Genomic DNA, 27287 nt, shown 5'->3' on the forward strand with positions numbered 1-27287 from the left:
AATTCCACAAGTACCGAGGGTTCACACCTGCTTCCTTGCCTAAGTGAAAGATTTTTGATAACAGCACTTATTTTGAGTGTTTTCTTTCACTACTTTGGAGTTGATTGCTGCTACTTTGGAGTTGATTGCTGCTACTTTGGAGTTGATTGCTGCTACTTTGGAGTTGATTGCTGCTACTTTGGAGGTGACCTACACTACAGTGGAAGTTTGTGCATCTGATCTCCAGTTTCCATCTGTTACATATCAGTCCAGCATGGGTTTTTTTTTTCTCCTTTATTCTTTCTTGGGATGAGGGCATGCAAGGCCAGCATTTGTTGCCCACCCCTAATTGCCCTTGAACTGAGTAGCTTGCTAAGACATTCCAGAGGGCAGTTAAGAGTCAACCACATTGCAGCAGCATAAACTGCAGCAGCCGCCTGGTGACCAACAGTTTGAGCAGCACCAGCCTTCTCCTCCTGACAGACCTGCAGCTCTACAGGAGTGAGGAGTGAGCTGAGCTCAGAATTCCAACTCGCAGGATGCGATTCCTGCAACAGATTACACAGGAAGAGGATCTTAACTGATGACACTCACAAGCAGCCCAAGCAATGAGACCCAATAGTGCTACAATTGAAGATGTGATGATGAGAAGTGTCGTTGAGCAACCAATCTTGATGCTGAAGATGGGTTTCAGGTGCCTAGACAGATCTGGTGGTGTCCTTCAATACACACTAGTCAGGATCTTGAGAACGATTGATTGATTGTGGTGTGCTTTGCTCTGTACAATGCAATGTAGAAGTCAGGTTTGAACACCAGCCTCTTAAGAGACATCACCAATTGCTGTCGGCTGGAAGAAAAGATGCTGCCAATTTGACCAATTTGCCATGACTCCTTTGACAGCACCTTTCAAATCCATGACCTCTACCACCTAGGCACAAGGGCAGCAGATGCATGGGAACCCCGCTATCTATAAATTATCCTCCAAACCGCACACCATCCTGACTTGGAACTATATTGCTGTTCCTTCACTGTCGCTGGGTCAAGATCCTGGAACTGTCTTCCTAACAGCACTCTGGGTGTGCTTACACTAGATGGACTACAGTGGTTCAAGATGGCGGCTCACCACCTTCTTGAGGACATTAGGAATGGACAACAAATGCTGGCATTGCCAGCGATGCCTACATCCCATGAAAGAATAAAAAAATAACTTGGTGCCATGCTTTATCAGTGGCTGTCAAAGTCACAACTACCCTCAGCTTCCTTGCTTTGGATTCCTTTGAGGGATCTGCAGGAGACATTAGGCGCATTTTGCAGTCAACCACTCACAAATGTGTCACACTGGTAATCAATGCCAAGCTTGCCAGCATAGGCAATTATGCAAACCTTATCACCCATGATGCCAGTCACAATGAACGGGTGCTCTGGTTTAGGACATGAGGGTTTGAGACTCTGGCTGCCTTTGCACTGGGTGTAGAGTGGCATCAACTGTAAACTTAGCAGTCAAGGTACCTGCAGATCACCTCAGGAGTGTTGGGAAAGTCCATTAATATGCCTCTGGGCTGCAACCACGAGAACGTTATTTATGCAGATGTGCGCACAAGATTTCCCGGGAGCTGTTGTGATGCATTTGTCCTGCGTCAGTCCACCCTCTCTGAGCTCCTCGCACCTCAAAATGGACTTATCAGCTATCCACTTAAACTTAACTGATGCCACCCACGAGCAGCCCAAGCAATGAGGCCCAATAGTGCTACAATTGAATGTGATGATGAGAAGTGTCATTGAGCAACCAATCTTGATGCTGAAGATGGGTTTCAGGTGCCTGGACAGATCTGGAGGTGTCCTTCAATATGCACTAGTCAGGATCTTGAGAGCGACTGATTGATCGTGGTGTCCTCTGCTCTGTACAATACAATGCAGAAACCAGGTTTGGAAGTGCAGGAGGAGCCAGGGACAGATTGCGGTGCCTCTTTGGAGGAGGAGAAACCTGATACGGCCGTGACACCAACAGCTGTGCACATTGCAGCCTCAGTTTAGTTAGGTTGCATCTGGCAGCCACATGCTGAACCCGCCCTCCCTCCCCAACACAAAACAGTCCTACAGGTAATAAAGCATCCCATTACACAGACCACCATTACACAGTTTTAAGTCCTGTCTTACCATTCATCATAATCGAAAGGGCCACTTTTCAGGCAACAGATAAAAATGGGAAAGTGGTGGAAACAAATAATATTTAGGTGGCTCAAAAACTAAACAGAAACTTAACAATCTCACATTGTGTAACTCACCCATATACATGAGCCTGTGCAACTACAGATCTTTGCTCTTTTTTCTGTTACTCCTACGTTGTGCAACCCCTGTGGCTTCAACAGAGGTGAACACAGGTTGCTCCAATCCCGGTTCCAACTGCTGAAATGCTCTTGGCTGATGTCCTCTGGGTTTTGGGGTCTGTAAGAGCCCTGGCAAAGTGTGCCCCACCTGTTCAGGGCAGAGTTGACCATCAGGACACAAGGCAGTTGGTGGGGCACAGACTGAAGGGAGGGGGTGCAAAGGGCAGGAACTGGAACCGCTTTGAGCAGAGTCCCCATGTCCATGTTCTCTCGGTCCATCTTCCCTCTCATGGCTCAGCCACACTTTCCCTGCTAACAATAAGCCGGAATTCATTTTATGCACATCAGTGAGATGCTGACAGACTAAAGCTAGGCTTTGATCAACCCTGTTTAGGGTGACATTCAGAATGTGCAAGCCGTTGGTGAGGGCCAGCATGTACTTTTTTGATTGTTGCATTTGATGCTCCATGCCCTTGGCCCCTCTTTGCATGGATGAAGACATCATCGCAAAGGCCTGCAACATCATGCCACTCAGGCTACGACAGTCTCTTCAAGTCCGTGGCTGGAAAGCCGGCCAGCACCTTGAACATCCTTCACAATTACACCAGAACTATCCTCATTGTCGACGGCCCCTAAGATTTAACATCTGCATCCAGCTGAGCAGAGCTTAGAGGCTCCTGCACCCTCCAGCAGGAACTCTCCACTTCTATTCCTGCTCTTGCTCAATTTTGTGAGGCAATCAGACAAAGCTTGTAACGTGGCTCATTTACGCTCGCTAGAAGCGACAGTCATACGCAGGGACCCGCTCTCTGCAAACAAAAGGAATACGTTTGAGCCTTGCTCCTTTTTTGAATTACCGGGAGCTCAGGAAAGCCTGTTGTTCCCCCTTGCTTTCCCCATGGCAATGCCTCGGCCAATCAGAAGTCAGCTTGCCAATCAATCAGCACCTGCTTCTCCTCTAGTATAAATTGTTATGATTGTTTGAAACTTGGCACTCTTGTGTTTGTCAAGACGAAAAGCTTCAACAACATGCCTCTCTTTTCAACAATACTCAAGTTCTGTACTACCAAGTGACTGTTAAAACAGTTAAAATAATACTATGGTAAGCATGTAATCAATCTGTGGAACTGTTTGCCACGGGAGATGGTGGGAGCAGTTAATGTTGATTCATCCAGATGCAAATTAAATAAATGGTGTTATTTTCTGAAAGAAATCAGTAATTTGAAATCTGTCAGCTGGTGATTGTAGTAGGCTTGGGAGGAATGGATGACTTTGGACCAATGGATTCCAGCTGTCCACACTGAGCTTTCCATGTGCAGTCTGGGTGTCTGTTGTAGACTAATTGCTAAAAGTAGTCAATAATCCCATTATTATTCTATCAAAGTGAACCAGATAGATGTCGACCTTTCTTCATCTAGCTATACCTTGGTTCCAATATTGAATTCCATAGTTCGGCACTCAGGTTGGCTAGAGGTGCCCTTATGAAAGAGAATGTATCGCGGGCCAGAATTGTTACCTCGTCGGGTGGGCGCGAGCCCGACCCGAACGAGCATAAAATGACGTTCAATAACATCGGGCCAGTGTCCCAACGTCATTTGCGCACTTGCACGATATTTCGGTTGGCGGGTGCACGTGGGATGGAGTCAGCAGCGTGCCCGCCGACAATTAAAAGGCCTATTAAGGCCATGAAAGTTATAATTGAATTCAATTTTTCACTGCCCGTCCAACCTTACGGTTGGCGGTCAGATGAAAAGGCCAAGCGGCCTTTACATTTTTTTAGGAAACCTCATCCACGGGCGGGATGAGGTTTCCAGCAGCAAACAAAAATTCAAACATTTCATTAATAGCATGTCCCTGCTCATGTGACAGAGTCACATGATGGGACATGTTTTTTTTTAACATTTTAAAAATCTTTATTTCGCATTTTCAGAGCTCTCCAGCTCCCTGCGGCAGCTCTGTGCCTCAGGGAGCTTTTCCTGTGCGCAGTTCCCCACTTGCCCTCCTCCCCGCCCCTGCACACAGGCAGTGCTGAGCGCCGCAGCACGTGTTTCACGCTGGGCAGGCCTTAATTGGCCCACCTGTGTGAAATCGCGTTAGCAACCCAATCGCAGGCGGCCATTGGCATCCCGACCGCTCCCTTTCTGCCCCCCCCCGCCGAGCCCGCCTGACGAGGGCAAAAATCCTGGCCATGACGTTCTCATTGATTTAAAGAAAACTATAGGGACTAATCCCCAAATTAAGTATTGTTTGTTTTATCGCAAAATTATGAAAATATAAGCCTAGAGTTCACTGTGGTCGGTGTTTGTGATAAATCAAAACATCTGCATTCCATTAATTTGTCCACTATTTTAATGAATTTTTTAATGCAGTTTAAATGTACATTAATCACTATGTCAAAACAGCAGATGGGGAAATTGTAGTCATTTCTTAGTTGTGGTTAAGAAGTCAGTACAAGTATTCAATCCGCTCTGATTGCAATAATTCCAAACAGGTTTACCAGTAACATTGCAGTTTCCTATGTGTGTCTAGCACCTGTCTGATCACATTGAAGTATGTTTTCAGTTAAGGTAATATTGTTTACAACGATGCAGAGCCAGGATACACAATCAATGTCTAATAGTGATGAATGCTGTGAGAACAATGAACTGATATGAGTAACATAACACATACTTGGTCATTTTTTTCCTTAAAATAGGGATACGAAAATTCCAAAATGATTGGATTAAGAGTAGTAATGCACAAAAACAATGAATTAATGTTTTTTAAAAAATTATACAACGTCATGTGGATTTGAGTTAGATTTTTCTGAATTTTAAGGCATAAATATGTGACTCAGTAATGTTGAAGTTTATTCCCCTCTCTGCCCCACATCCCCCTCCTCCCACCCCTCGCTACCAACTGCTCCCCAGTCTCCCACACACCTTACATACTGTTCCCTGTCACTCATCATTTTCCCAACAGTCTCCCATACTCCAAGGTCATCTCTCCCATAACACTCACATCCTGCTCTATCAGCGCAATTTCTGAGGACTCAGCTTTCTTTCAAGGTTCACACGTTTCCTGACTCATTCATGCACCATCCCTCTTTTGTTCAAAATTGGTGTCATCAGTTAGCCCTCAGATCCTTGCACAGCGAAGGCAGGGGTGAGATGCTACAAATTTGCTTCAGTGCTTTAGGCTTGGCAGAGGACAAATCAGTCCATGCTCGTGTTTTCTGATTGCTAAATAATCCCATATGCAAACAGGATTGGGTTCAGTTGAGAAGTCTCTCAAGGTCAGATGAACTGGCAGCATTCACTGTGAAGGCCTGAACACAAAGTTGGGTCTCAGGCTAAGATGCTAGAGGGCTGCCGAAAGGAACTTCGCTGCTGCATGAGTCACTGTCTCTAGAAGAGGAAGGGGAAATAGTTTGAATACAGTCTCTGAATTTCTTGATTGCTGTGAGAATGATTCTTTGCACCAATTCTACGTCAGTTTAAAAAAAAAGGGAATTAGCAAAACCGTCAGATTCTTGGCATCCACCATGATGTGGAAAAGTCCGTAGCCAAGATCAGCCCACCATCCTGCCAAAAGGTGGAAGTGTAGAGCAAAGGAGAGGGAGAATAAAGTGGGGCCCAACAAGGGGAATAAAGAGGGAAAGCAGATTGTAAGAAGTAATCAAGTTGTTTAACCTCTCAAATATTTAATACCCTCATTTAAGATGGTTCTTTTTATCTCAATTTCAAACGGTCCAAATTAGAAAACAGTAACAGGTTAAAATTTATATTTAAATTTGTATTTAAATTCTTGCAATAAAGACCCCCCGTGCTCAAAATATTAAATGTGAAAGATTCAGGCCTGTTTTGGAATGATTTGTGCCGTTATTTTCTGAGGCAGATGTCATGCTTTTGCACTATTCTTGTATTAAACACAGATTCTGTTATGATTGAAGAAGGATGCGGTCTGCTGGGAGAGCGCAATTGTAATTAAAATGTTTTGTTTAGAAAACGGAGACAAACAGAATACTATGGAGCAGCCGACTTTAATTCTGTCCATATGTAGCAATACCCACATAACTCAGTCTACCATTTGCTAATACGCTGATGCACAAGCTTGGTGGTTCAACTACATGTAGTCTTTATTCCTCAAATAAAAGGTTTTCCCAATGTTTTTCTCTTTTCGTTTAAAGTTTTGATCTTTATAAACTGTATTTGGCATGCCGAGATTTGAAATATGCAACATATAGTGAGACAGGAAAGAACTGAACAAATCGAGACATCAGTGGGTCAGTTCTGCTGTACAGTTTGTGCATCTTCACTTTCACCATCAATGGAAACTGTGCAGTTTTAATTTGGAGTCATTGAACTGCCTGTGAACTTCTACAGCTACGTTTTTAATCTTTCAAGTGTCAGCAGAGAGCCAAATGTCTCTCTTAGTTACGTTAAAGCTTAACTGTCCAGTGAGCAGAGCTAGAAGGCACACGTGTGCAGAATTGCGTTTCTCTTGCCAAGGGAGTAATGTTGAATGGATGGTTTAATTTGGGTTTGTGACCCTCTAAACAGAAACTGGTCTCACACGTGTGCAATATTGGCCCAGACCTTCTGGTCTCCAGATCATTGAAGGTACCCCCCCTCAAGTTGTGCTTCGGGGCGCCTCAGAAGTGCCAACGCACTGACTTCATGTGAATTGCCCAGAAAGTTTGAACTTCTGACGGGCAATGCCCCTGCACCCCGGGACCCTCCAAAAAAGCCTCCGACTCTGAGTTACGAGTCAGAGACTTCGGACACTTCCAATTTACTTAACCTGAAGTTACCCAGGAAATGTTAGACAGAAAAATCCTTGTATAACTCCTGGGTAAGTACAACTGACGCCCCCTCGACTCTCTTCCCCTCCCCCCCCCCATCCCCCAACCCGACCTGACTAGCGCACCCCAGCACCCCTCAACTCTGACCTGACCTGACTACCTTCCACCACCCAACTCCCCCTGACCAGACCTCGCCACGCTACACAGCTGTCACCCCTACCCCCTTACCCACTTGCCTCACCCACCCTACTCCCTTCCACACTTACACACTCACCCACTCACTCACCCACCCACTCACACACTCATTCGCTCATACGCTCATTCACTAACTCTAACTTTCTCTCTAATTAATTGACAACTTACGAGCAAAATTACATTCTCTGAAATCATACTTTTTGAAGCTACGTTTTTCAGTGATGTCAATAGTAGGTTGATGATTCTGGAGGTAAAAAACATTTTCTTGCATTTAATTAAAAGGTTAAATTCACACCCCATGAATTTCCTGTAGATAGCTCCCCCAGTGGCACAGTTAATAAGTGTCATACTTGGTTTGGTACAAAATATATTCTCGTAGACCCCAGATAGTGGTTGTGCAGTCAGTAGTTAAAAATTGATCTATGCTGAGAAATTTGAGAATATGTTTTCTTTTGTCTTTAATAAAGTGAACGAGATTTGGTGCATTGTTTTATTTTGTACCGAACAAAATAGTGATTTTTAAATGAGAGGCAAAGTGCTAATGCGGGTTGCAAAGATGAACGTATCGGCATTGGCAGAGCTTCTCTTCATAGCATTTCAAAGAGCCTTTGGGGCATTTAAACTCTTACTTAATCAGAATAAGGCCCCTAATGCTGTAAAAAGGGAGCGTGGCTTCTGTGCGGATTCCCTTTGCTGATGACCCTGAGGTGTCCAGGGCTGAGGGAGATTTTCCAGGACCTTCCAGTGGATGTTTGACCAGAAAAATAGGAGGAAGGTAAGTGGGTAGTTTTTTTTTGTCTGATCAGGGCTGGAAACAAGGGATTCCGACCCCGGTTGGAAGATTTGGGCCAGTGGTAGTTCTGGAGATCTACACTGGTTTATAGATTTTGGCCTTCCCATTCCCTAACTCTGTAGTCTCCTCCAGCCGCATAACCCTCCAGGATAGCTGTGCTCGTCCAATTCTGGCTTCCTGTGCATTCCTGATTTTAATCGCTGCACCATTGATGGCCGTGCCTTCAGTTGCCTAGGCGCAAAACTCTACAATTCCCTCCCCACGCCCCTCTGCCTCTCTACCTCGCTTTCCTCCTTTAAACACTCCTTAGAAACTACCTGTTTGACCAAGCTTTTGGTCATCTGACCTAATATCTCCCTTATGTGGCTCGGTGGCATACTTTGTTTTTAATTCTCCTCTGGAGTGCCTTGGGATGTTTCATTACGTTAAAGGCGCTATACGAATACCAGTTGTTATTTGTAGCTTCCGTTCCTACCATTTGCAAGGTACCTGATTCTATGTTGATTAAATGGGCAATGGGAGGTTAGGAGAAAAATTTCCAAGGCTCAGACTTTTGCCAGTGCGTTTATCAATGGCTGAATACAATAAATATACACTATAGCGCGGAACCTTCCATTTTTACCTATTTTCGGAATTCATGTTTTGCTTCGTTGTTTTCTGCAGGAACCTGGTGGCTGACTGGAAAATCCCAGTCGGCCTCTGGCAATAGGCTTTGTGGCCATTAGCTATCTCGACTGGTTGCCCGCCACTTGCGGGCAGGTAACCCTGCTGCACCCCCATTCCTGCTCCAGGAAAATGACCTAGGGCGGGATGGAGCCAGGCAACTGGCACACTGACCGGCGGTGTGAAATCCCGTGCCTGCTGACCTTCGTGCTCACCCCATTAGGGCTTAGAGATTCAGCCTCAAAAGTCCTTATTTGTAATTCTAAAATTTGGTAACATGAGTTCGATGTGCGCTGCGAAGGATTGGTAACAGTATGCTGATTAAAATTAAAATTGATCCTGACTTGTTTCACGGTCCCGAGTTCTCTGTTGTCCCTGCCATCGCTAAGACTGCCTACTGCCACCACATCACTGGCCTCCGCCCTGCCTCACCTCATTTGCTGCTGAAACCCTCATCCATGCTTTTGCTGTCTTTAAACTCGACTATTCCAATGCCCTGCTGGCCAGGCTTCCCACCTTTTGCACCCTCTGTAAAATCGAACGCATCCAAATCTTTGCTGCCCGTATCTTAACTTGCATCGTTCCCCATTTTATTGGCCTACAACGACTCCTTGTTGTGCCATGCGCCAATTTTTAAAACCTCACCATTGTTTTCAAACTCCCCCATGGCCTTGCCTGTCCCTATCTCTGCCATCTCCTCCAACTTCCTGGGATCTCTGCACTTCTCCAATTCCAGCGTCTTCCAGATCATCCCCAATATCTTTGCATCTTTTAAAAACACATCGTTATGACATTTCTTAAAAGCAGCCTAAATTTATGGGTTGAAGAACTTTGATTTAACCATATTTCTCCTGTTCCTTGATACACAATTAATCTGATTTTCCAAGAATATCAGAATAAAACACGTCTAAACAGTTGTGCCTGTTCCTCTATCGCACTCTGGGGCTAATAATGCAGTGTATTTTTTTCATTTATTTGTTCTTGGGCCGTGGGCATTGCTGGCAAGGCCCAAGTTGCCCTTGAGAAGGTGGTGGTGAGCTGCCTTCTTGAACTGCTGCAGTCCCTGTGGTGTAGGTACACCCACAATGCCGTAAGGAAGGGAGTTCCAGGATTTTGACCCAGCGACAGTGAAGGAAAGGTGATATATTTCCAAGTCAGGATGGTGAGTGACTTGGAGGAGAACTTGCAGGTTGTGGTGTTTCCATGCATCTGCTGTCCTTGTCCTTCTGGATGGTAGAGGTTGCGGGTTTGGAAAGTGCTGTTGAAGGAGTCTTGATGTGTGCTGCAGTGCACCTTTGTAGATGGCACACACTTCTTCATGCACAAAGTAGCATTTGTGGAAAACATTCAGTAAGAGTCAAGTGGTGTTCCTGAGTTTATGTAAGGATGCTGAATACATAAGCAAATTGATGATGTTGAATCCGCAGTTGACATTGATTAGGTCACAATTGGAGGGCAGTGTGCACTTCTCACATTTTGTCATAGAAAAGATGTTGGAGCCACAGGAAAGAAGCAGGATGACGTCATGGATGATCGGGTGAGGTTACGATTGGGTTTGTGTCTCCATATTTAAAGAAGAATGTACTTGCATTGGAGGCAGTGTGGTAAAGGTTCTTTAGATTGGTCCCAGGGATGGGAGAGTTGTCTCATGATGGAAAGCTGAGTAAATTGGGTCTATATTCTCTTTTAGAGGAATGAGAGGTGACCTCATTGAAACATTCAAGATTAAGTAAGGGCTAGGCAGTGTAGATCCTGAGATGTTGTTTCCCCTGGCTGGGGAATTCAGAACGAGAGGACATAGTTTAGGATAAGGGCTGATTATTTAGGACTGAAAGGAGAAATTTCTTCACTCAAAGGATTGTGAATCTTTTCTCTGCTCAAGAAAGTTGTGGGTGTGCCATCATTTAATATATTTAAGACTGAGATAGTAAGATTTTTGGTCTCTCAGGGAATCAAAGGTTAGGGGGAGCGAGCAGGAATGTGGAGCTGAAGCCCAAGATCAGTCATAATTGTATTAATTAGCAGAGCAGGCTCGATGGGCCATGTGGTCTACTCCTGCTCCTGGCCATTATGTTCTTATGATAAAACTTGAAAATGAACGGACAGCTGAGAAGATCAAGGGGAAATTTTATTTGAAGCATTGAAAGTTATGACTGGGTTTAAGACTAAAGAGTTAAAAATTATTTCTACTACTCCTTGAATCAGGGGGCCTTGAATTTAGGATTAGCACTGGAAGCTTAATGGGGAGATTAGAAGAAATTTTTCACATAAAATACCACAAGTGGCTGTTGAAACGGAGTGAATCACGCCTTCAAGACAGAGTTAAATACTTGATGAAAACACTAACGGGCACCAGGCAAGGATGAAAACAATATCAAAGGAGATAGTTCCACATTGGAACTAACACTGGCAACGGTTTGCTGAGCCAAGTGACTTCCTGGGCCGAAATTTATATGATGCACAACGGTGCTGACATGCTGATTCAGTTTAAGAGTTGAGTTTAAGAGTTTATTTTATTGAAGCGTTTAGCTCCATTACACCGAAACCCGGGTGCTGTAATCAGCAGACAAAAATATTAACGATGAATCTGTTGAATTGGTGTAAACCAACGCCAGAGGAAAATCGTGGTTTAACCAAGTAATTGATTCGGCACCTAAGATTCTGGTGGGGGGGTTTTTTTGATGCGCGTTGGAGCGCATTGGATCAAAGCCAGTTTGGAACGGATTCAATGCTTAATGTGCAGTACAACCAGGTTTTTATTTTCCTCCAGCAGCTCATTCTTTTGGCTCCATTACACCATTTACCTCGAAGAATGGTCAGCCTCCAGCCGTGTTTCAAACGAATGGCGCTGCACTAAATCAGCTGGTTTTAATGCTCCAACACACAAACACAGACAATTTTCTCTCTTTCTGAATCTTTTTTTTTTAAAATCAAGATTTCTCCAGTTGGGTCCTGAACCATGGCCAAGGGTAAATAGGGGGGGAAAAAAAATAGGAGGAGGAGAAATTTGATTTAAAAAAAAAAAGAACAGTACCAATGAAGATATAGCTTTCCTCCAGTTTATGAGACCTTGTGGCACCGTCAGTTGTCTGCACTAAAAAAAAATATTCTTAATGTAATGGGAACTCACTTCAGCTTCTTCAGGTATTTAGTTAAGGGATCTACAAAAAGTGTCAGAAGTACAAGATTAAGGGTAAGAGATTTACAAGATTAGGCAGGAGAAACTTCTTCACACAATGGGTTCTGAGGCTGTGGTGTTCACTTCCAGGGTTAGTTTTGAGACAGGAACTGTCAACCTTCAAGATTAGACTCAAGACCCATGAAGTACAAGAAAAAAGAAGCAAGATTTGCGGTTATCATGACTGCCGGACGCCTGAAAGGCAAATTTCGGCGCTGAGCAGTTTAACCAAAACGAGAGAGCAGTATTACTTGGGGAAATTGTTATTTAAGCCAATTTGTAGTGTAAGCTATTATTGGCACTGAATTGCTTCTGATGCTTATGATAGAAATATTCTGGCTACTTTGCAAACTGTACAGTCTGATAAAATTAGCAAAAGAATTGCCAGTGAGAGAGTTGATCTACAGAAAAACATGACCTCATCTGGGCTTAACCAGTCTGCAGAATAATGACCGTAGAATTGAAATGTTCCCAGAAAGGAATTGAACAAAAAAAAAAGATGGGTGAAAATATCTCATCTGCATCGATTTAATGCTTAAATTGACTTCTTCATTTTATCTTTCAGATGTGGACATTCTCCAAAGGCTGGGCCTTATTGGAAAAAAAGCACAAACACTGTCATCGCCATCTTCCACGACGTCCCACACCGTTCCTCAGGGGGTCATTCCTTTTAAGTCGGGCGTTATTCTCACACAGAGAGCTCGCATCAAGACACCCGTAGCAGCCCTCATTCCTGCCTCGTATGGCACTAACCTCGCCATTGTTTTGAGCCTGTGCTCACATCGCATCAACAATGCTTTTTTATTCACTGTTAGAAATAAGAAGAAAAAACTGCAGCTTGGTGTGCAGTTTATACCAGGCAAAATCATTGTGTACTTAGGACACAAACAGTCTGTATATTTTGATTACAATGTCCACGATGGCCAATGGCACCACATGGCCATCAACATCAGAAGCCGAAAGGTTACTCTATATACTTCTTGTGGGAAGAACCGCACTAATGCAAATTTGCATTTCAAGAAAGAAGATTCTTTAGACCCAGAAGGGTCCTTCCTCTTGGGAAAATTGGACCAACACTCAGTACAATTTGAAGGAGCCATCTGTCAATTTGATATTTATCCCTCTGCAAAGGCAGCTCATAATTATTGCAAATACATAAAAAAACAGTGTCGGCAGGCAGACATCTACCGGCCGAATCTTCTTCCGCTACTTCCTGTTTTGCTACGCTTTCCCAATTCCTCTACCATCTCTCCTTCCCCATTTATTCTGCATAAGAAGACTGGACAGGATGACAACTATAAAGAGAGTGCAACTTTGATGGGCTTGGCTCAAACAATGCCAAACCTCAACACCCAAACCAATAAATGGTCAACTTTTGGTACCTCAACCCTGCCCACCACGCTGCCAACACAACACCAGAGCACTGCCACTTCCCACCTGAAGCTGACGACTTCAACACTATTCCCAAGCACTGAGTTCCTGCAGCTCCCTCCGCATGTCAAACTTCCAACCGCAACCCCTCCTACGATGCTATCTCACGCAGCTCCAGACAAGTCCGAGGAAAAGAATGACGCAAGATTAGCGAAGCAGCAAGGACAGATTAGCCCAGGTCCTTCAGGCAACACAACATGGCAAGACACCAAGAAGAAAGCTAAACCAACTGGAAACGTGACAGCAAGCCCAACATCAACTACACCAGTGAAAAAGAAACCCGAACACCAGTCTGCTAAGAGTCATCTTGTGACCCAGAAACCAACCTCGGCAGAATTTGTGGAAAAACTGCCACAAGGACAGACCAAACAGCCACCAGAAAAGAAAACTGAGCCAAACCCAACAACAACTCCCTCGTACTCCAGAGATACCTACACTGTTATTTCTGTAACACCTGCCGCCACGGATGGATTCCAGACCTTTGGGATGGAAAGTTTTACCGTTGATCCAATGCTTCAAGGATATCTAAGCGTAAAAGGGGACCTGGGACCAATGGTAAGACTCTTTTACCTGCATTATGTTTATGGAGCGTAAGTCTAGTGGGTGTTTTTGGCTTCCGAGCAACCTGTGTCACTCCTCAGCTATCACAATTGATACATAAAGCATCTGTCACACTTTGTTTAAATCCGTTCATGAAACATAACAAATTACAGCCAAACATGTAGGCAATATACCAGTCAGCAAGTAGCAAGCCGGAATGAAAATGACGAACTGTAAAATCAAAATAGGCAACCAATAGATAATAAATAAGAAGAAAATTAAGCCAAAATCAATCAAATTAGTCAAAATATTTTTTGAGGCTCTTTACCCGTTTCCTCCAATAAGCTGAACACATACGATTGAAGATTGTTAATAAGATCCAAGCCGGTTAATGAAGCTGAAACCAAGACACAGAGCTTTTCTTCACTGAGGGAGTTTATTGACTTGTTCAGTCTCACAGCTCTCCCACTCAACCCAATGTCCCATCAATCTCCTAATTATATGTGCTCAAAGACAATTAATACTCACCACTTGTTTCTCTTAACCTTAATGTAATTGACATGACATTAACAAATCTTAACAATGCAATTGACAAAACATCAACAAAGATAGGCTTTGTAATACCACAAGGATGTTAAAAAAAATCAAATTTTACAGGAAAGTAATTAGGCTTGTCGGTAAAGTAGCATTTTATGTGCTTAGAATATGTCGAATATTTTTTATCTGCCTTTTGCTGAAGCCTAGGATTTGAATTTATTAGATTTCCAGAGGTACCACCCTGTCAGCTGAAAAAAACATTCTCGGGTAAATTTTTCTCTGATGATACTTGGGCATAGCCTCTAGCATTTCAGCTATTAACCTCAATGTGCACTTTTTAGTTCTCCAAGGTCAAAAAAAATCAGGCAATGTGCATGTAACCTTTTTCAACTGCTCCCATCTTTCCTAGATCTAGCTTAAAATTGTAACATGAGTTTAAGTAGCAAAAGTACGCAGCATTGTTTGATCTTCTCTGTGTAGTCCCATGTTATTTAAACTGCCGAATCGCATTCAGTTATAAACCACACTGCCATATAAATTTAATCAGTTGTTTTGGAGCACAGAATATGGGAGGAAAGAACAAGCGAGAGACTCTCATAATTGTATTTATATTTCTGTGGCAAGTCAGTGCCAATTTTTTTCTTTATTCTTTTTGTGGGATGTGGGCATCATTGCAATGCCAGTATTTGTTTGCTATCCCTAATTGCCCTTGAACTGAGTGGCTTAGCCAGGCCATTGCAGAGGGCAGTTAAGAGCCAACCACATCGCTGTGGGTCTGGAGTCACATGTAGGCCAGATTTCTTTACCTAGTGAACCAGATGGGTTTTTAACAATAATTGATTATAGTCGGTATGGTCACCAGTACTGAGACCAGCTTTCAATTCCAGATTTATCAATTGAATTTAAATTCCACCAGCTGCCATGTTGGGATATGAACCCATGTCCCCAGAGCATTAGCCTGGGCCTCTGGATTACTAGTCGAGTGACATGACCATCACACCACCATCTCCCCAGAATTGAACTCACAAGCACTTTTTTTTTCAAATTGGGCTTTCCATCAATGAGAAACAGTGTATGGAAAAGCGATATACATTTAAGCAACACAATTCAAATATGTCCTAACCCAACAAAGTATAACCTAATTCTTGTTTATTTGTATAACATGTTTAGGCCATTTGCTCTTGTAGCTCAGTTGGAAGCATTCTTGCCTCTGAGTCAAAAAATTGTATGTTCAAGTCCCACTCCAGGACTTGGAGCACAAAAATCTTCGCTGACACTGCATTTCAGTACTGAGGGAGTGCTGAACTGTTGGAGGTGCCACCTTTTATATAAGACGTTAAACCCTCTCTACCCTGCCAGGTGGACATAAAAGATTCCATGCGCTATTTTGAAGGGAAGCAGGGGTGTTATCCCTGATGTCCTGGCCAATATTTACCCCTCAATCACATCACAAAAATGGATTATCTGGTCACTATTACATTGTTGTTTATGGGAGCTTGCTGTGCACAGATTAACTGCCCAATTACCTACATTACAACAGTGATAACACTTCAAAAGTACTTCATTGGCAGAAAAGAACTTTTGAGATGCCCAGTAGTCATGAAAGATGCTATAAATGCAAGTCTTTCTTTCTTAGCTTATGCTTCAACAGGCTTGTTGCCAATAGCTTTTCGTGTTGAAGTTTTTACCCATCCAGTTGATACTAACCTGAAATGTAGGGAACTGGATGCATTTCTAATTCATTTTCTTACAAGCAGAATTGTAGAATCTGTGGCAGTTACAACATTGTTTAAGGAAAAACAAGAAAACGCTATAGCCATGTTTATATTAAAGCAGCACTTCATAAACTATTTTCCTATATGACCTCATTTTAACACTTGAAAATTAATGTGACCCCAGATGCTAGCAAATACATGACAGCAACAAAGCAGCACAGTAACATTCAGTATATAATTATTAACATTTGCGTATTATAGGCCAACATAAAATACCTCATATAAATTTAAAATCTGTTTTTAAAGTGCTTTGTAAAAACTATTTTATGTACAATGAAGGTTTCAGCCAAACAGTTCATATTCCTCAGTGACAGAAGACTCATTGATGGACACACACACTCGCTCACTCTCACTCACTCTCTATTCATCTCCTTTCCCCTTCCCTCATTTGCCCCTCTTTTGGTCCAGCCCCCAGTGCCTGTGAAGCAGGGGAGGTGATGGTGTAGTGGTATTGTCGCTGGACTAGTAATCCAGAGACTCAGGGTAATGCTCCAGGGATCTGCGTTTGAATCCCATTACAGCAGATGGTGGAATTTGAATTCAATAAAAATCTGGAATTAAAAGTCTAATGATGACCATGAAACCATTGTCGATTGTTGTAAAAATCCATCTGGTCCACAGCCCTCCAGGACAAATGGAGCGTGAATGCTGTGTAAACAAGAAGTGTTGATTGGAAACTCAAGAGATCAAGCTCTTGAAGACATTCTAGTGTCTAGTGTCTGGACACTCGAGTGTCCTTGACATTGCACTCATTCCCCAGTAGATCAGAAACAATGATTTTTGGCATCCCTGCCCCCACTTCAGACAACAAGGCATAAGTTTGAGAAGATATAATGATGGGAGGAGGCCATTCAGCCCCTCGAGCCCTGTTCCACTTGTTGCATTGCCCTACAGTGAGATCATGGCTGATCACTAGGTGATCACTAAGAGGAAGTAGCACAGTGGTATTGTCACTGAACCCATGCTCCAGAGTCCCAGGGTAATGCTCTGGGGATGAGGGAGATGGTGGAAATTGAATTCAATAAAAGTCTGATGATGATCATGAAACCATTGCTGATGGTTGTAAAAACTCATCTGGTTCACTAATGCCCTTTAGGGAAGGAAATCTGCTGCCCTTACCTGGTCTGGCCTACATGTGACTCTAGACCTACAGCAATGTGGTTGACTCTTAAAGGCCCTCTGAACTAGGACAACTAGGGATGGGTAATAAATGCTGGCCTGGCTAGTGATGCCCACATCCCATGAGCGAATAAAACAAAAGGGTCGCTGGCCCAACGTAAGGAAGCTGCACAGCCGGCAGAAAATGAGCCAAAAACACAGCAAAGTTTGAAGCTGGTACTCACTCTCCTGGCTCAGCCTCATGACCTCCTGTTTTTATTTCCCGCACTCCCGACATGTCAGTCAGTCACTGCATTAGAGCTGCCGGCCTCTGCACATGCGCAGACATCCCAAGCCTGGGTGTTTCCTGAGCACTTTGGGCTCACTGCCCCTTGCATTTTAGCAGTGTTGACCCAGCGGATCCAGGGCTGTCCCACCAGAGCCTCTGGACTACTTAGCCTCCTCTCCACAGTCACCATTGCTGCATGGAGGAGGGGCAGCTTGCAACCCCAAAAGCTATCTCTGCAACACCACCAGGGGCACAACTGACAATCAGGGAACTGCTGAATTTCAACTAAAATTATTGAAAAGTTGACCTCTATTGAGCAACATAATTCATGATCATGATGTAGAATAATAATGAGTGGCCTGCCTGAGATAGCTATCATTCTCACATATTATTGAACAGTTTTAAGGGTAAGCCATAGATTGACTCATCACAGGACTTCACACTTGCACAAAAACTACTGTTCCCCCTTTGCAACAGGCATGATGTGAGTTGGCTACATCCATCATGACAAAGATTGCACTATATCCAACAATGTGAATTGCACAAACTCAAGCCATTGAATTCAGAACCGTGAGCTGAAACATAGTGCAGCTTTAGCTAAAAAGATTCAGTTTATATGACCATATAAGATGGAAGCTGAGAAAGGCCCATCAAGGTTGCCTCATGATCCATCTCGGCCTCCTCCGGAGATCCCCAGCATCAGGTGCCAGTCTTCAGCCAATTCGGTTATTCATTCATGGATCTGGGTGTCGCTGGCTAGTCCAGTATTTATTGCCCATCCCTAATTGCCCATCCCTAATTGTGGTGAGCTGCCTTCTTGAACCGCTGCAGTCCATGTGGTGTAGGTACACCCACAGAGCTTTTATGGAGGGAGTTCCAGGATTTTGACCCAGCGACAGTGAAGGAACAGCGATATATCCAAGTCAGGAGGTTAAGCGACTTGGAGGGGACCTTCCAGGTGGTGGTGTTCCCATGTGTTTGCTGCCCTTGTCCTTCTAGATAGTAGTGGTTGTGGGTTTGGAAGGTGTTGTCTGAGGAAGCTTGGTGAGTTCCGGCAATAGCACTGAAGACTTGTGCTCCAGAACTTGCTGCGCCCCTAGCCAACTGATCCAGTACAGCTTCGACACTGGCATCTACACGGCAATGTAGAAAATTTCCCAGGTATGTCCTGCACACGAAAAGCAAGGCAAATCCAACCTGGCCAATTACCGCTGCATCAGTCTACTCTTGATCATCAGTAAAGTAATGGAAGGGGTCATTAACGGTGCTATCAAGCAACTCTTGCTTAGCAATAACCTGCTCACTGATGCTCAGTTTAGGTTCTGCCAGAGTCACTCAGCTCCTGACCTCATTACAACCTTGGTTCAAACATGGACAAAAGAGCTGAACTTCCGAGGTGAGGTGAGAGTGACTGCCCTTGACATCAAGACAACATTTGCCCAAGTGTGGCATCAAAGTGCCTTAGCAAAGCTGGCATTAATGGGATTCAGGGGAAAAAATCTCCGCTGGTTGCAGTCAATCCTAGCTCAAAGGAAGATGGCTGTGGTTGTTGGAGGTCAATCATCTCAGTCCCAGGACATCACTGCAGGAGTTCCTCAGGGTAGTGTCCTAGGCCCAATCATCTCCAGCTACTTCATCAAAGATCTTCCTTCCATCATAAGGTCAGAAGTGGGGATGTTCGCTGATGATTGCACACTGTTCAGCACCATTCGCGACTCCTCAGGTACTGAAGCAGTCCATGTCCAAATGCAGCAAGACCTGGACAACATCCAGGCTTGGGCTGATAAGTGGCAAGTAACATTTGCACCACACAAGTGCCAGGCAATGATCACCTCCAACAAGAGAGAATCTAACCAATCTAATCTCATAAACCAGTTGTTAAAATATCACAAGTAATGCTTATGGTTCACTTTCTCCATCCCATTTAAAAGTGGACTTGCATTTATGTAGTGCCTGTCACGACCTCAGGATATCCCAAAACACTTTCCAACCAATGAAGTATTGTTTTTAGTGTAGTCACTGGTGTAATGTAGGAAACGTGGCAGCCAATATGCACAGAGCCAGCTCCCTCTGAACAGCAATGTGATAATGCCCAGTAAACCTGCTTTCTTGTATTTGATTAAGGGATAAATATTGACCAGGATACTAAGGAAAACTCCCCTGCTCTTCTTTGAAATTGTGTTATGGGATCTTTTCTGTCCACCTTGGTCTCAGTTTAACATGTCATTTGAAAGACAGCACCTCCAACAATGCAGCACTCCCTCAGTATTTTTGTCAGCCTAGATTTTTGTGCTCAAGTCTCAGGAATGGGACTTGAACCCACAACCTTCTGACTCAAAGGTGAGAGTTCTATCCAATAACCTGATGTCTTATAGGTATGTTGTACACCCCTAAACAGGTCCCAGAGAAACATCTCATTATGAGGCTGAACAATCCTAGTTTTTCTTGATAGCTCTCCCCTCTGACGCTATTGGTGTTCTCCCCTACACTATTTCTCTGCCCGATGGCCTTTTTTATTTCATGGTCGCCAGAATTATACACCCTACCTTAAGCAAAGTCTGTCAAGGATTCTGTACAACTGACTTAGCAGTGTACCCAGCACTTATTTTCATTGCGTGTTGCTGCTGTTTAGACATGATGGGCGATGCATCAAATTATGAAGTGATGTAAGGTGGGAGAAGGCCTGTGTAGAGTATAAACACTGGCATTGACCTGTTGGGCCAAAAGTTACCGTTTCTGTGCTGTAATAGTTCTAAGTGGCTACACCCTTTTAAACTTTTTTCATGGCAAATTCTAGCCCATGCCATGTTCTTACTCCCAGTATGCAGTATTTTTATACAGGTACTCTTCCATTTCATTGATCACAGGCTACTTCGGTGCTGCATTTTAAAAAGTTTATTCTTTCTTGGGATGTGGTGTCACTGGCAAGGCCAGCATTTGTTGCCCATCCCTAATTGCCCATTGAACCTGGTGGCTTGCTAAGCCATTTCAAAGGGCAGCTAAGAGTCAACCACATTCTGTAGGTTGGGAGTCACATGTAGGCCAGACCGGGTGAGGGTGGCAAATTTCCTTCCCTAAAGGGCAATAGTGAACCAGATGGGTTTTTACAACAATTGATGCTCATTTCATGGTCACCATCACTGAGACTAAGTTTCAATTCCAGATTTTATTAATTGAACTTAAACCCCACCAGCTGCCAAGGTGGAATTTGAATCCATGTCCCCAGACTTGGACCTCTGGATTACTGGTCCAGTGACATTACCACTACATCACCATTGTAATGTTTATTCTACCTCTGCTTCCTTTGGCAAACACCTTAAATATAAATACAGCTTATATTTCACCTCATTTCTATTTCTCTTCAGTTCTGATGAAGAGTCTCACGGACTCGAAACGTTAACTCTGTCTTCCTCCCCCCAGATGCTGTCAGACCTGCTCAGTTTTTCCAGCCATTTTTGTTTTTGTTTCAGATTTCCAGCATCCGCAATATTTTGCTTTCACCTTAAATATATGCCTGCTGGTTACTGACCTTCCTGCTAGTGGAAACAATTTTTCCTTATTTACTCTTATCAAAACTTTCCATAATTTTGAACACCTATTAACCTTAATACAAAAGCAAAATACTGCGGAGGCTGGGAATATGAAATAAAATGCTGGAAAAACTCATCAGCTTGGGCAGCTTCTGCGGAGAGGAACAGTGTTAACATTACAGGTCGATGATCTTCCATCAGAGAAGTGTAGAACTCCTTCAAGATAGGCATTCCTGGAACTTCTGCCACTTCAGGAGGATGCTTCCTCTTGTGGGGAAGATGAGAACTAGGGGGCACAGTTTAAGAATAAGGCGGAGATGAGGAAAAACATTTTCTCTCAGAGGGTCATTACTACGTGGAATTCTCTTTCCCCAGAAACCAGTGGAGGCTGGGTCTCGAATTCATTCAAGGCTGAGTTAGACAGATTTTTGAAAGACAAGGGAGTGAAGGGTTATGGCAGGCAGACAGAAAAGTTGAGTTGAGACCACAGCCAGATCAGCCATGATATTATTGAATGGTGGAGCAAGCTGGAAGGACCGAATGGCCTATTCCTGCTCCTAAGCCCTATGTTCCTATGTTCTTTCCCAGGAATGCCTACCTTGAAGAAGTTCTGCTCGTCTCTGATGAAAGGTCATCGACCTGAAACGTTAACCCTGTTTCTGTCCACAGACGTTGCCTGACCTGCTGAGTTTTTCCAGTATTTTTTTTGTTTTTACTCCCCTGAACCTTCTCTGTTCTAAGGAGAGCAGTCAGAACTTCTCCAGTCTCTCCATGTAACTGAAGGTCCTCATCCCTGGTGCCATTTTAGTAAATCTCCTCTGCACCCTCTCCAAGACCTTGATATTCTTGCTAGAGTGTGGTGTTCAGAATTGAGCACTCCATCTGGACCTAACCAATGATTCATAAGAATAAGCTCCTTGCTCCTGTACTCTTTGCATTTATTTATAAAGCCCATTTGCTTTATTAACACTTGATTGATGATTATGAATTCAGTTTGTTTTCCAGCAGCTGTGGTCGTTGTACTGGTGGGTCTGCCATTGTCAGATATACATGTGCCAACATACTTAAACATGGAAAGGGAATTTGCCTGTTTCCCTATCTGTTTTAAACTCTTCTGCATTCATTGATTCCCTCAAAATAATTATTTTGTCGTGAGTCACTGATTTTCAGTCTAACTAGGCTGTATGCTGCATTCATGTCAAAGTGCCAGAACACATTTCTTTTTTTATTCAATGGTATATTGTTAAGTACCTTTTCTAGTTAAATAGCTTCAAGAAGAAGTCATGTAGGATGACAGATATTTTCTTGGTTCATCCTCGTATGACATTTAGGATTTCAAATTTTACTCTGTTCTTCTGCTGTTGGAGTATTGGAAGAATTCTTTTGGCGCCTTTTGCTACTGTATCACTTTCCAGTCTTCCTTGGCATCCCATCCTGTCTTAGAAAACCTGCTTCCGAATTATTTTGTACCGAGCCCAATATTTACTGCCCCTTCTTCCAACAAGCTTTTCAAATATTTTTCTATTAATCAGCCTTTTAGTTTTCCTGTTGTTCAATTATAAAGCGTTTTGATTTATTTTGGCATTGATACAGTTCTACATAATTTTCTCGAAAGATGGCTAATTCATCCTCCAGGCACATCCTTGACTAATGTTCCGAAGCTCAGCCTTCGTAGCCTTGAATCCATCTGTGTTATTGTTCTCAGTCAGATTGAATAATGCTGTGTCAGAGCCACTACATGGCTCAGCAACTTCCTCTCCCAGCACGAGCACACCTGTCACTGAGGAAGAAGGTTGTAGGTTCAAGCTTCACTCCAGCATCATCCTGCAGATGAGATGTCAAACTGCGTGATCATCTGCAGATGAATGTAGATGGTACTATTTGGAGAAAGACAGAGGAGCTCTCCTGGTGTACTGGCCAACATTTAGAGCTCTCAGCCAACACCAAGAAAATTTCACTGCTGTTTTTGGGGACCTTTCCATGTGCAAATTGGCTGTTGTATTTGCCTATAAAACAACAGTGACTCCTTTATGTAAACAGTTAATTGACTGCGAACTCCTTTGTGTTCTGAGAATATGAAAGTTGTCCGCAACTAGCTAATCTAATGCAAACGACGCCTGAGGGCCAATCTCAGTCAAACCCAGGCCAGCCGTCCTGGGCATGTCTTCCATCACATTTGCATCGTAAATTAGAACAAGCTGAACTCCGTCCCTGCTAACAAAATCAGAATTATTTCCATTTTGCCTTTGAGGCTCACCCTTATGATCTTATCTACTTAAAATGATGCTTTGTTTTCCTTATTTTGGACAATCAACCTAACTCAACCTATTTTCGTTGAATACATTATACTTTTGTATGGGCTCCATTGTGTCCCATTTAGTTTAACAACACTCACTGTCTATTTCTATCCTTCTCACAAGCCCCCAGATGTCTTTCTGGGTGCAGTCTATCACTTCAGTACCAGCTCATTTTATCCCTAAAACCATCCAATTGGTGGGTGAGCGACGCCTTTTTTTCTCTTTCCCTTCCAACTCGCAGATTGCTAACTTTCCTGGATTGTCACAAGCCTGAGAACATTATCTCATTTCTCCACAGTTTCAATTGGTTATTTAATGCCACAAATCAGTCCTTAAAATTTTTAGTTTTGCTATTCCTTATATCATTTACCCTTCCTTGGACAGCTACCTCTGACATTTACCACACAATTCAGCATACAATTCAATAGAAAAATAATCAGCTAATGTTGAGATTTTATGTGACAACAACCACTCGTATTTTTTTTATTTATTCGTTCATGGGATGTGGGCCTTGCTGGCTAGGCCAACACTTATTGCCCACCCCTAGTTGCCCTTGAGAAGGAGGTGGTGAGTTGCCTTCTTGAACCACTGCAGTTCATGTGGTGTAGGTGCACCCACAGCACTGTTAGGAAGGGGGTTCCAGGATTTTGACCCAACGACAGTGAAGGAACGGCGATATATTTATATAGAACTTTTATTGTAGTAGCTGGGTCAGCTACAAGAGCAGGTCAGAGACTAGGAATCCTGTGGAGAGTAACTCACCACCTGACTCCCCAAAGCCTGTCCACCATCTACAAGGCACAAGTAAGGAGTGTGATGGAATATTCTCTACCTGCCTGGCTGAGTACTGTTCCAACAACAGTCGAGCTCAACACCATCCAGGACAAAGCAATCATTTGACTGGCATCCCATCAACCATTTTAAACATTCAGTTCCTCCACCACTGTGGCAGCAGCGTTTGCCATCTACAAGTTGCAACTTGCCAAGGCTCCTTTGACAGCATCTCTCAAAACTGCAACCTCTACCACCTAGAAAAACAAGGGCATCAGGCGCATGGGAACACCACTACCTGAAAATTCCCAAACTTGGAAATATGTCGCTGTCCCTATACTGTTGTTGGATCAAAATCCTGGAACTCTCTCTAGCAGCACTGTGGGAGTACCTACACCTCATAGACTCCAGTGGTTCAAGAATATGGCTCTCCATCATCTTCTCAAGAGCAATTAGGAACGGGCAATGTATGATGGCCTTGTCAGCGATGCCCACATCCTGTAAATGAATAAACAAAATAATCACCTTGCTACCTTTGTGGCAATTATTAGTTAAAGTGATACTCTTCTACTTTGGCTCACTGAGCTGGATAGGATCTTGTGACTATCAGAAATTAATTCTGCACAGCATCCTTTCTTTTATGTCCCCAGTTCCACTATGACATTCAAGGAATTTCAAATCCATAAAGTTCAAAATAACCGCAAAAGAAAACCACAAAATCTATTTACAGGCCTGCAAGAAATTATGTTGCAGCTTTAAAATGATTTTTTTTTTTTTACGTAACTGCAGAAGTTAAATTGGGGCATTGTAATAAAACTTGTGGAAAATTCTGCCCTTTGCATAAAAAAAAGTGGTTTTAATGCTGAAATGGTTCTGCCATTTCACATCACTAAAACAAAAATACGAAACAAATTGCGCTGCACACAAAGTGCTATTTTACCAACATGGTTCACCAAAAAAATTGGAACGGACGAGATACTAAGATTAAACTAAATCTGCAACAAATGTTACCTAATGTAGAAACGTCCACTGGTTAGCACCATGTTGCACTGTAAAGTTCTCCAAGATCAATAATAGCTTTCAGTATCGGCATTTGCAAGCACCACGACAGAAGGTGTCACTTTCTGACTTTGAGGAGGGCGTCTCAGTGCTGTGGCAGGAGCAGAAACCTGACTGAAGAGACCCAAATGCAAAGTTGTCAGAAAAAATTACCCTTTGATTTGGTGGTTCAGGAACTTTAGAGAAGAAAGGGAGGTTGTAAATCGGGGGTGTGGGGGCGGGGTGGGGGGGCGGTAATTTTTAAGAATTAAATGATGATCTGTCTAACCGTAGCCAGGGCATCTACAGCAATGACTGTCTTCATGTCCCTGAACCATGAATTCTGATATCCCACAAGGATTCCTCCTCTTCCTCATCTACGTGCTGCTTCTGACTGGTCTCTCAACCCCCATCATCCAGAAGCTGCAGCTTATCCAAATCTCCTATCTCGTCCCAGATCTCCCTCAACTGTCACCCCTTCCCTTGGTGACCTACATTGGCACTCAATGCCCCAGTTTGAGTTCTCATCTTCCTGTTTAAGTTCCATCACAGCCTTGCCTCTCCTTATCTTTATAGCACCCTGCCAGACCATCAACACCCACCGAACTATGTGTTCCTCTGACTTTGTGGCCCGGGTTTCTGTTCCCGGGTCGGGTACGCCGAGTCAGGACAATTCCCGGCTCAGTGAGCCTGATCTTTAAAGATGTCCATCCGCAGGTTGGATTTTCCATCGGTGGGGTTGGGGTGTGGGGGAGCTGAAACATAAGTTGGGGCGGGCGGGCGACCCTGGAACAAATGCACAGACTGCAGGGTGTTGTGGTGGGCTGGGAGTGAGGCCTGCCTCTGTGCTCTGGCACTGTTTAAATAAATAGAATCACAGAATCACACAGTGCAGAAGAGGCCCTTCGGCCCATCGAATCTGCACCAACACGTGAAAAACACCTGACCTACCTACCTAATCCCATTTACCAGCACTTGGCCCATAGCCTTGAACGTTATGACGTGCCAAGTGCACATCCAGGTACTTTTTAAAGGATGTGAGGCAACCCGCCTCCACCACCTCCCCAGGCAGTGCATTCCAGACCGTCACCAACCTCTGGGTAAAAAGGTTTCTTCCTCACATCTCCCCTAAACCTCCTGCCCCTCACCTTGAACTTTGTGTCCCTTGTGACTGACCCTTCAACTAAGGGGAACAGCTGCTCCCTATCCACCCTGTCCGTGCCCCTCATAATCTTGTACACCTCGATCAGGTCGCCCCTCAGTCTTCTCTGCTCCAACGAAAACAACCCAAGTCTATCCAACCTCACTTCATAACTTAAATGTTTCATCCCAGGCAAACATCCCAGTGAATCTCCTCTGCACCCTCTCCAGTGCAATCACATCCTTTTGATAATGTGGCAATCAAAACTGCACACAGTACTCCAGCTGTGGCCTCACCAAGGTTCTATACAACTCCAACATGACCTCCATACATTTGTAAAGAATAATTTTTTTAAAACCTCTCCAGCCTTCAACCCTCAACCCCCCTGGAATGCGCTGCCTGGGAGGGTGATGGAGGCGGGTTGCCTCACATCCTTTAAAAAGCACCTGGATGAGCACTTGGCACGTCATAACATTCAGGGCTATGGGCCAAGTGCTGGTAAATGGGATTGGGTAGGTAGGTCAGGTGTTTCTCTCGTGCCGGTGCTGAAGGGCCTCTTCTGCACTGTGTGATCCTGTGATTCTATTTATTTAAACAGTGCCAGAGCACAGAGGCAGGCCTCGCTCCCAGCCCGCCACGACACTCTGCAGTCTGCACATTCATTCCAGGGTCGCCCGCCCCAACTCCCTATGCCCCATGCATGCTGACCTATGCCAACCCATGCCCCCCACCCACCCTCCATGGACCCATACACCCTATGCCAACTTAATTCCCCTCTACCCACCCTCATTGCCCCATACCCCTATGCCAACTTAGTACCAACTCATGCCAACCCATGCCCCCATGCCACCACCCTTTTCCCTTAAACCCCCCATACCAACTCACCTAGTATCCTTGGACAATCCCTTGACAGCTTTGACAC

The 27287-nt window shown here is 43.9% G+C and overlaps 1 protein-coding gene across 2 annotated transcripts in view; it reads left to right on the forward strand.

Annotated features, from left to right (window-relative positions):
* The window catches only part of col27a1b (collagen, type XXVII, alpha 1b), a 605111-nt gene that overhangs the window by 49038 nt on the left and 528786 nt on the right, over positions 1 to 27287 (forward strand). For both annotated transcript variants that reach the window (XM_078550110.1, XM_078550108.1), the window contains exon 3: positions 12484 to 13904. In XM_078550110.1, the coding sequence (XP_078406236.1) occupies positions 12484 to 13904 (1421 nt within the window). The remainder of the gene's footprint in view (positions 1 to 12483; positions 13905 to 27287) is intronic.

This window comes from Cetorhinus maximus, chromosome 10 (genome assembly GCF_964194155.1).
Source record: "Cetorhinus maximus chromosome 10, sCetMax3.hap1.1, whole genome shotgun sequence".
Classification (NCBI taxonomy): Eukaryota; Metazoa; Chordata; class Chondrichthyes; order Lamniformes; family Cetorhinidae; genus Cetorhinus; species Cetorhinus maximus.